The sequence below is a fragment of the Melanerpes formicivorus genome, unplaced genomic scaffold (assembly GCF_026170545.1).
Source record: "Melanerpes formicivorus ecotype bairdi unplaced genomic scaffold, bMelFor1.0.p_v2 SCAF_5, whole genome shotgun sequence".
Lineage (NCBI taxonomy): Eukaryota > Metazoa > Chordata > Aves > Piciformes > Picidae > Melanerpes > Melanerpes formicivorus.
In genome coordinates this window covers 4,160,634-4,170,780 of record NW_027142357.1, presented here as the reverse complement: position 1 = coordinate 4,170,780, position 10,147 = coordinate 4,160,634, and the positions used below count along the sequence as shown (strand labels likewise).

The 10,147-nt window shown below is 41.6% G+C and overlaps 1 protein-coding gene across 1 annotated transcript; it reads left to right on the top strand.

The window, feature by feature from the left end:
* Nucleotides 1–959: 959 nt before the first annotated feature.
* On the top strand, nt 960–9,875 carry MSTN (myostatin). The gene is made up of 3 exons (XM_068137926.1): nt 960–2,444; nt 4,647–5,020; nt 8,424–9,875. The coding sequence occupies exons 1-3, from the start codon at nt 2,072–2,074 to the stop codon at nt 8,802–8,804; spliced, it is 1,128 nt and encodes a 375-aa protein (XP_067994027.1). The 5' UTR covers nt 960–2,071; the 3' UTR covers nt 8,805–9,875.
* The last annotated feature ends 272 nt before the right edge of the window (nt 9,876–10,147 follow it).

Genomic DNA, 10,147 nt, shown 5'->3' with positions numbered 1-10,147 from the left:
ATCGTTTGCATCAACTTTACACCAGGGTAAGCCAATCAATTTGGGCTGAATACTTATGATCTATATCACCGGTCATGAGCTGAATATTAGCCTCAGTTCTGTACTGTGTGATGAATTTACATGCCCTGGAGAGCTGGTACAAAATGCTATGAGAATAGCCAGGCAGAAAACAGCTCTCTGAAAGGTCTGTCTCATATCTTTCTGTATACCAATATTTTCCCCTGCAACAACAAATGCAAAATAACCAAAAACACACCAAAACCCAAACCCCAACAAACCAACCAACCAATAACAACAAAAATAAAACCAAACCCCTCATTTCCCACCTTTTTTTGCCACTTTTTTTTTTTTTTGTTTTTTTTTTTTAAATGTAATCAGAGTGGAAGAAGAAGAGAAACTCAGTGAGAAACTGACAATTCAGTCCTACGTTAGACAGGCCAACTTTGGCACAGTGCATGAAATTCCAGGCTGTTTGCTGCAACATACACAAATGCCAGGATTTCTGCTATGTGTAATATAGAGCCAATGCTGAACAGTAGTCTCCTAGCCCCTCCATCTCACCTGCTAAGCCTGATTTCCATAATTCTGGCTAACTAGCACCTCCAATATGAATTACATTGCTGGAATGTTTTGCTAAGCCATAAATTGCATGTATAAAATCATGCTTCACTGGGTCTTTCCTATAGTGAGAGCACATTCAAATTCTTGATGTATGGAGAGAACTTGCAAATATTTGAGCAGAAAGCAAAAGAGAGCTCAGAAAGGCAGCACTTAAATTGGTATAAGACAGGGATGTTTTGAACAAAAAGAAAAGGTGACATGGGAAAAAAGATAGTCTCACAGCAGAAAGGTAAATGTTTTAAGTCTTTTAGTACCTTCATTACTAGTGAGAAAAGCAAGCTTTTATTGCTGAATAATCTTACAGTAAGTAGCTGGAGGTTTTCCTTAAAAATACCTACATAAAGGTAAATATTAGTAAATACCTCAAGATCTCTCAACATTTGATTTACTGCCCAGGAATCTGCTGACCTAGTGTTAGCATGAAGAGGTGACAGACTCATTTTTCATAGCTGCCTATTAATTCAGCAAAGGATTTGTTCTGTGGGGTTTTGCTAGATACACTAAAGGGACTAACAGATTTCTGTTGGGTTTTGATATACACTAAAAGGACTAACAGATAAGATATACATTTACAGAGAGCCATACATGCTCTCTGCACATACACTAAAGGGACTAATAGATAAGACATACACTTACAGAGAGCTGCATGTGCACAAAGTCTTTATTCCTGCTTTATCTTGCACCTCGCAGGGAAACCCATTAATGTTTTCTGAAATATGAACTGCCTGATATGTTTGAGCTGTTGAACAACACAGGTATAGCACTGCTTGCAATGCATTTCTAAAGTGTTTTCCCCCTGCCTGCTAATGGTAATCCCCTGGGATTTTCTTTTCAATAGTATAAACTAGCAAGTGAAAAAAAAAAAAAAGCAAAAAACCCCAGAAAAACAAAACCACCAAAACAAAAACACCTGGCAGAAGCCTAAAGCAAGTTTAGAGAGAGGTCTGTCTTGATTCAGAGTACAAGCACAGGGTAGGTATACATTTAAGAATGACAGTGCTGTCTTTCAGTACTGCTGCCCACAATACTTGGAAATATATCCTTTCAGTATGCGAAGACATATCCTCTATGAAGCACACAGATAAATCAGCTCACCCTTGGCTGTAACTAAATGCTGTCTAGTGACTTGTGATCGACAGGGCTTTACCCTCTGACAGCCAGATTCATTGTTGGGACAGCAACCAATCGTCGGGTTTGACGACATGAGCCTAATCAAAGTTGGAGTATAAAAAGCCCCCTTGGAATATATAAGGTACACCAGAGTGGCAAGCTGTCTCTCAGATTGCATTTGCTTTCACGGATCTGTTTAGTACTGAAAGGGAAAGGGGGAGGGAAAACAAATAAAAGGAGAAGAGAAAAGAAAACAAAAAAAGAAAACAAAAAGACAAAAAAAAAAGAAAAAAAAAAAAAAAGAAAAGGAAAGGCAAAGCACTGTGCTGAATGTGAGACCATGCAAAAGCTAGCAACCTATGTTTATATTTACCTGTTCATGCTGATTTCGGTTGATCCGGTGGCTCTGGATGAAGGTAATCAGCCCACAGAGAATGCTGAAAAAGATGGACTGTGCAACGCTTGTACGTGGAGACAGAACACAAAATCTTCCAGAATAGAAGCCATAAAAATTCAGATCCTCAGCAAACTGCGTCTGGAACAAGCTCCTAACATTAGCAGGGATGTTATTAAACAACTTTTACCCAAAGCTCCTCCACTACAGGAACTGATTGATCAGTATGACGTCCAGAGAGACGACAGTAGCGATGGCTCTTTGGAAGATGATGACTATCATGCCACCACCGAAACGATTATCACAATGCCTACAGAGTGTAAGTAACCCTGCTGCTTTCACCTCCCACTGCTCCTCAGAGAGAGTTGTCTCCCTGCTGTAGAGCCATGCAACTCCTCCTCAGGCTCTCCCAACAGGCTGCTGGCTGAAGTCTGCTAGAGGGAGGGAGGAGAGTGTTATTCCTAAAGAATTTGAGCCAGGTTCAGATGACTGTGTTGTGATCCTTTGTTTTACTGTTTGGTTTTCGGCTCCTTGTAACATGTGTGCTCTGTAGCACCTGGGATTTGCCTGCTGTCTTAGAAAGCAAAGGGAGATCTGCAGTTTAGTTGGCTTCGTTAGCTGCAGCACTCAGGGCATTTTCCTATCACAGCTAGAAAGTACAAGTGCAGATAATGAGACAACTGGATTTTTCTGGGGGAGGTTTCGCTGGCCAGTGTTTTTAAGCAGTAACAGAAAGCAGCAGAAATATCGCTCAGAGCACCAGACCCAGCTAACTGCAACACATTAGAGCAAGTGCAAGCAGAGAGTTAAATTCTTGCTTCTTTGCTGATTCCATAAAGTGGCACCACCCATCTCTGAGTTATTCTAAAACTATATATTTAAAGCAAATATGCGTGTAACAGATTTAAGTGTTAAATGTCCCCGTGACAGCGATCAGCTCTGGTAGCTGTGCTAAGGAAGAATGAAGGCATTTACTGAATGAGCAGATTCTGAGTTATCTTCTGAGTGCTAAACATCTGCTACGGCTCCTATCAAGTGTCTTTTGCCTGGCTAATACTATAGTATCTTATGTTCTTCATCAGCTAAAGTATTTGGCTATGGCAGCTGGTTTTTTTAAATAACACTTACCAATATGATGTCAAAAGGGAAAAAGATGACAGGACATGTGAGGCATGTTAGCAGTCACAATGCTCGTGCTTACAACGATATCAGCTGCCCCCTCAGCCAGCTAAAAATGTGCACATCGATGAGAAACTCACTTGATCTGCAAAGTTTTTCAGCTTATTAATGAGATGTGTGCTTAACAGCAACGTATTGCTGCAACCTTATCACAAAGCTGAGGTCTGGCAGCAGCTTTATTCCAGCCTGGTTATGTCTCAGGCTCTGTAACTATTTTTATTTAAACTCTTACATAATTAGCAGGGCTGAAGAAAAGTCATTGTGCTGCTTCACTGAACCCAGTTTCATTTCCTACTTTTTGATAAAAAAAAAAACCAACCCCAAACAACCCTTCAACTATTTTAAATGCACTAAAGAGACAGGTCTCTTAAGTGGTGAGATTTATGAATGTCAAAGCCCTGCACCATTTAAGATTAGCATTACCCATTTTATCCTGGCATGGAAAGACACTGCTGTGACTAGGTAGGACAGCTGCATCGTAGGCTACAGGAAGGAGGAACGCAGCCCTGCACATGACTTCCCTATAATATTGCTCAAATAAAAAGAAAACAGAATGAACCTTACATTAATACTTTCTTAATTACCTTCCCCCCCTCCCCCCCCCGAACTGAAAAAAGAAACTGAAGTCTTTGTGTAGTTTGTCCATGGCTGCTTCTGTCTGTATGATGTGTAACACACAAAGGCAACTCAGGAAATTAGAATTAACTAGATCACCACCCCCCCCAAACACACTTTGATTCAGCTTAGGGCAAAGCTGTTATTTTGCAGGCTTTGTGAAAGTCCTCAGGAGACAACTAGCAGAAATGAGTAGGTAGTAGTCACTGAAGTGGAATAGGCTGTACCCTCTCCCCACGTAATTTTAGTTTGGGGAAGAAGCATTCTGCAGCTGTACCAGTCAGCCTGCAGCACTGCTACTGCTGGTCAGAGCCTTAAGCATATTGAGGACCACAAAACTCCTCTGCAGCGTGACAGCCCATCACTGCTGAGTTTCATCCTCTTCTCTGCTTAGTCTATGGAGCACAAGGCACCATCTAGAATGATGTAGAAATTGATTAGCCAAACCTTATTTTAGCCCTTTAACAAACCAATTATCTGTTCCTTGTCATATGAAGCTACTTTTAGGTAATACAGCATTGTGCTTTTGTTGACCCCCAGTAAATTAGGTGCAGAAATTAAACCCCAGAAAATGAATGAAGTTAAATTCACCTTGTTAGTTGGGGTGTTTGTAACATGTTGTAAAACTTCTTACACAGTCTGGAAAACAATAAGAGTAATTGGGGTTATATATGCATATTTCTTTTTGTTCCCTGTTCAGTAATCTGTTCTTTCCATTCATTTATAGCTGATTTTCTTGTACAAATGGAGGGAAAACCAAAATGTTGCTTCTTTAAGTTTAGCTCTAAAATACAATATAACAAAGTAGTAAAGGCACAATTGTGGATATACTTGAGGCAAGTCCAAAAACCTACAACGGTGTTTGTGCAGATCCTGAGACTCATTAAACCCATGAAAGACGGTACAAGATATACTGGAATTCGATCTCTGAAACTCGACATGAGCCCAGGCACTGGTATTTGGCAGAGCATTGATGTGAAGACAGTGTTGCAAAATTGGCTCAAACAGCCCGAATCCAATTTAGGCATCGAAATAAAAGCTTTTGATGAGAATGGACGAGACCTTGCTGTAACTTTCCCAGGACCAGGTGAAGATGGATTGGTAAGTTTGTTCAGAAATATGCCATTTAAATATCTTGTGTTTTCTGCAAAGCATTTTAAGTTGTGTTTTTAGGATCAACTGGAAGCATTCCTTAGGGAATGGAAACGTTCAGTATATCCAATTCTTCTGTTCTTTAATCTCTGGTCACGTCAAAGCATTGCTGTGTCTCTGCCTATCTGAAAGATTGAGACAAATTGCAGTATTTCAGAGGGATGCTGGGAAGCATTAATTAGGAAGTGTTCTGGTAATTACTGATGGATGGTACTATCCAAGTAATATTGTTTTCAAATTTGAGAGCAAATACTGCTTACTAAGCCATTATTTTACCTAAAGCTTAAAGAACAGTCCTTACATTCTGTCACTGATAAGGAAGTTGCCTCTGAGGGTGAGGGAGGTTCTCCCTACTCTGTATGTTTATGTTTTCTATTATCTGTGTGAATGAAAGTGAGAACAGATCTGCTCCATAATGTTAAGGTCTGCACCCTTCAGTCTGTGATAGAGTCCATCCTTCCACCTACTAAAAATGTTTGAATAGGGGACTTCTGATTGATAGTATAAATAATCAAACTATGAGAAAGAGCATAAAATAACTATCAGGGTTTGTAAGTATAGAACAAACAATTAAATCTGAAGTGGATTGGTCAAACTAGTTAAACTCTAGTGCCCCCAACACAAGAGAGACATGGACCTGCTGGAGCAGGTTCAGAGGACAGCCATCAAGATGATCAGAAGGCTGGAGCACCTCTCCTATAGGGACAGGCTGAGAGAATTTGGGCTATTCAGCCTGAAGAAGGCTCCGGGGAGACCTTATTGCTGCATTTCAATATCTGAAGGGGACCTACAACAGGGCTGGGGAAGAACTGTTTAGAAGGGCTTGCAGTGATAGGATGAGGGCTGATGGTTTGAAATTGGAGCGGGGCAGATTTAGGTTGGGCATAAGGAAGAAGTTCTTTGCAGTGAGAGTGGTGAAATATTTGAACAGGCTGTGCAGGGATGTAGTTGAGGAGACTACTTGGTGATATTCAAGATCAGACTTGATGTGGTCCTGGGCAGCCTGATCTAGTTGGAGGTGCCCCTGCTAACTGCATGGGGGTTGGACAAGATGACCTTTGAGGGTCCCTTCCAACCCAATACCATCTGTGAATTACAGCATTCTTCTTGTTATTTTTTTTTCCTGCAAATCACTAATTGTCAGCAACCTCTAAAAATTCCTGAATCTATTGCAGCTGAAAGAAGCACAACCAAAGAGTCCTTCTTTGGGAATAATGAACATTACTCAATTTCTACTTCTATGTAGTGGATCAATCTGTTTATCATAGAATCTTTTACGTTGAAAAAGACCTTTTAGATCATTGAGTCCAGCTCTACTTATGTGCCTGTGTAACATTTAACTCCATAGCAGTATAATGCACTTGAAAAAACTTAAAGAAATGACATACTGAGATCCTAATTCTTAATCTAGTATGGATGTGGATCTCCCAGACTTGAAACAGGCCAGCTAGAAATCACAATAAGGAATGTCCTCACCACCTCCACCCATTCAAACACCCAAGGCTGTGCTTTCACATGTGTTGATAACTCCATGATTATCATCATCAATAAAAACAAACTGAGTCAGCAGTAGGGCAGGGTTAGATCAGTGGCTGATAATGGCAGAGGAAAATTCTCTTCCCTCTGGCTCCTCTCCATAGCTCCTGGTACAGGAATGCTCCTCTTGCCAAGCCCCTTCCCATATCATTTACCTTTGGGAGGAGTATCTCCAGCAGCTGGAAAACTCACAGCCATAAAGGCGAGAATCTTGGAAGGGACAAACCTGTGTGACAAAGTTAGCTGAGCTGTTATTTTCTCCTAAGGAATGGTCTTCCTTCATGGGATAGCCTGGACAGTGCCAAACCCACACCCAGGGCTGAAATCAGCGCACAGAAGGGATGAAACTTCAGCACTTTTTTCAAACTGGTGATCATGAAGGCTGCAATTCCTTCTCACTTGGTCACTGTGGAAACACACCTTTGGTAGGAGGCACATGGCTCTGAAGTCTGGCAAAAGTGCAGGGGGCTCATTCAGGAGCCAAAATATTAGCTGCCCCTCCAAATTCAGGACAGTGAATTGAGTGCTTTGGCAGAAGGGAAAGCTGTGAAGTACCAGTAATGTGCACAAGCTGGGGAAGCACTCATTTCTACAGCCATGACAGCTGTTTAAGCATGACAGCAACTATGGAGCAAATTCTGTTCCCTGTGGTCTGGAAAAGAAGCATTCCTTGATATTCAGAAACTCTGATGTGTCTGAAAGTCTGAAACCAATATGATTTTCATGGAGGTAATTTCACAAAAAATCACAAAAGAGAGCTTTGCCCAAAAAACTCTTTTGGGAGTTCTTCTACAGGAATAAATAATCAACAGTAATAAAACAAGCTCTTGTTATCGAGCTTAAAGCAAGCAAACAAGCAAAACCTGCAAGAAAAGCAAAAAGCCAGCAGCCTCCAGGGTTCTGAAATATTCATGTAGCAGTTAACAGAAATGACATTAGGAATGAGATAATGGTGATTCTATATGCAGGTACTCAAGAGCTAAATTTTTTTTATAGAGAAATAACAGCAAAATACTGATTCTCGGCTTGAAAAATATGAATAAACATAGAATGGCTTAGATTGGAAGGGACCCTAGAGATATCTGCTTCAGCCTCCCTGCCATGGGCAGTGGTGCCTCCCAACTAGTCTTGGTTGCTCAAAGCCTCATCCAGTCTGGCCTAGAACACCTCCAGGGAGAGGGCAACCACAACCTCTCCAGGCAACCTATTCCAGAATCTCACCACCTTCCTACTGAAGAACTTCTTCCTAAGACCCAGTCTAAACCCACTCTCCCTCAGCTTAAAATCATTCCCCCTTGTCTTGTTGCTAGACACTCTAATGAAAAGTCCCTCTCCAGCCTTTAAGCTTCTTTCAGATATCATAGTATCAGTCAGGGTTGGAAGGGACCACAAGGATCATCTAGTTCCAACCCCCCTGCCATGGGCAGGGACATCCCACACTAGATCAGGCTGGCCAGAGCCTCATCCAGCCTGGTCTTAAACACCTCCAGGGATGGGCCTCAACCATCTCCCCGGACAACCCATTCCAGGGCTTCACCACTCTCACGGTCAAGAACTTCCTCCTCACATCCAGCCTGAATCTCCCCACCTCCAGCTTCATTCCATTCCCCCTAGTCCTATTGCAAGGTAGCTCTAAGGTCCCCCTGGCGGACCTTATCCTTGAGGAGTGATCACCTGTAGCAGAGGAGCTTTGTTTGTAAATGTGATTTGAGAATGTTTGTTTGAAACACCCCTGTCTGAAATATTCTTTACTGGCACATTTTGACTGAGCTTAGGCTTACCATAGTAATGCTTCCACTTCCTTCTCTCCTCACAGAACCCCTTTTTAGAGGTGAGAGTTACAGACACACCGAAACGGTCCCGCAGAGATTTTGGCCTGGACTGCGACGAGCACTCGACAGAGTCCCGATGTTGTCGCTACCCTCTGACAGTGGATTTCGAGGCGTTCGGCTGGGACTGGATTATCGCTCCTAAGAGATACAAAGCCAATTACTGCTCTGGAGAGTGCGAGTTTGTCTTTTTACAAAAGTACCCCCACACTCACCTGGTGCACCAAGCCAACCCCAGAGGCTCGGCAGGCCCTTGCTGCACACCCACCAAGATGTCCCCCATCAACATGCTCTACTTCAACGGGAAGGAACAAATCATATACGGCAAGATACCGGCCATGGTTGTAGATCGCTGCGGGTGCTCGTGAGATTGTTTGTGAGGTCTACCGCTTCCTAAATTGTGAAAGCTACCAAAAAAAAAAAAAAAAAAGAAAAAAAAAAAGGAAAAAGGAAAAAAGAGGAAAAAAAAGTATAACATTATATCCCCCTCAGCAGTCTTTGAAACTGTGAAGTTACGTACGCTAAGCATTGCCGACATCCTACACGCTGTATGATAGGCTATCGTACAGATTTTAGTGCAGCACCAGCTCCAGAACCTCAACTAAAGGAGGCGATAGTTACCAGGTGGCTGGAGGTCGAGCCAGGGAAAAGAAAAATCTGCAATCAAAAATTACTGGACTTTACACACTGAGTTCTCATGCTGTGAGGGAATCAACAGTCGGTCGTTCAGACGCAGGTTTTAGTCCGCGTCAGTAGCCAACGCGTTAAACAAAAAGCAAGCTCCTTCTCACCCCAGGACGGAAGGAGCTGGCTTTTAAGCCCATTTCTTCACAGCTTCACGTAATATTGTATTTACAGGAAAAAAAGTATTTACTGGTAACATTATACACTGCTACACAATACCACCAAGAATCATCCTTAAACACTTGAATATATATATATAGTGCAGAATCGTGCAACGGATCGGATGGAAATTCCACGTCAATGGACAAACCTTGAAATTAGGGATGGCGTAGAGTATTTAGCATGTCTCCATTCCTTTTCCTTGTGAGTAGGTTAGTAATCACTGGCAATGGTGCTACGTAAGCAGGCTGAGTAAATAGCTAGTTACGGAAGAGAAAGAATTTAGAGTAAATAAGGAATTTGCCCTATCCTCAGGTACACTATTCAACATTCGCAAGACATAGGTGTTTGGTGAAAGAAAGGGAATCCTTCTCCAGACCGTTAGCAACAAAAGGCAGCCAAGCAGTCCAGCATTCAACTCCCCAACCCCACACTAGCGAACCTGCCTTTGCAACGTTACCGTTTGCACTACAATAAACCAATGCAAATAGTTGGTTGCTACAGATAACTGTTTTAAAGAAACCACTTTGGTATATAAACTGACTTGTGTAATATTGTATGCATCAATCTTTTGTAAATAAATGTTTATTTTTTAATCACTGTTGGTATACGTTCATCGCAGGCCAAACAATGACTTCAACCTGTACTTTAGTTTAATAAACACAAACCAATACTCTCTTCAGCTCAGAATTTCCTGGATTTTTAAACACAATAATGCTCTGTAGGAACAATGCAATGAAGTAAACCATACACTGAGAGTTATGCTACATTTTATATATATATAAATATACATACTTTTTTTTACATTGGTATATGAGCCATCTGTGACAAATGATGGGTGTTGACATGTTTATAAGGTTCTTTGGGT

Excerpts from the sequence above, each read along its gene's own strand:
- MSTN (XM_068137926.1), top strand. The coding sequence starts at position 2,072 with ATGCAAAAGCTAGCAACCTATGTTTATATTTACCTGTTCATGCTGATT. Across the intron at positions 2,445-4,646 it reads TATCACAATGCCTACAGAGT|CTGATTTTCTTGTACAAATG; the intron begins GTAAGTAACCCT and ends ATTCATTTATAG. Across the intron at positions 5,021-8,423 it reads GACCAGGTGAAGATGGATTG|AACCCCTTTTTAGAGGTGAG; the intron begins GTAAGTTTGTTC and ends CTCTCCTCACAG.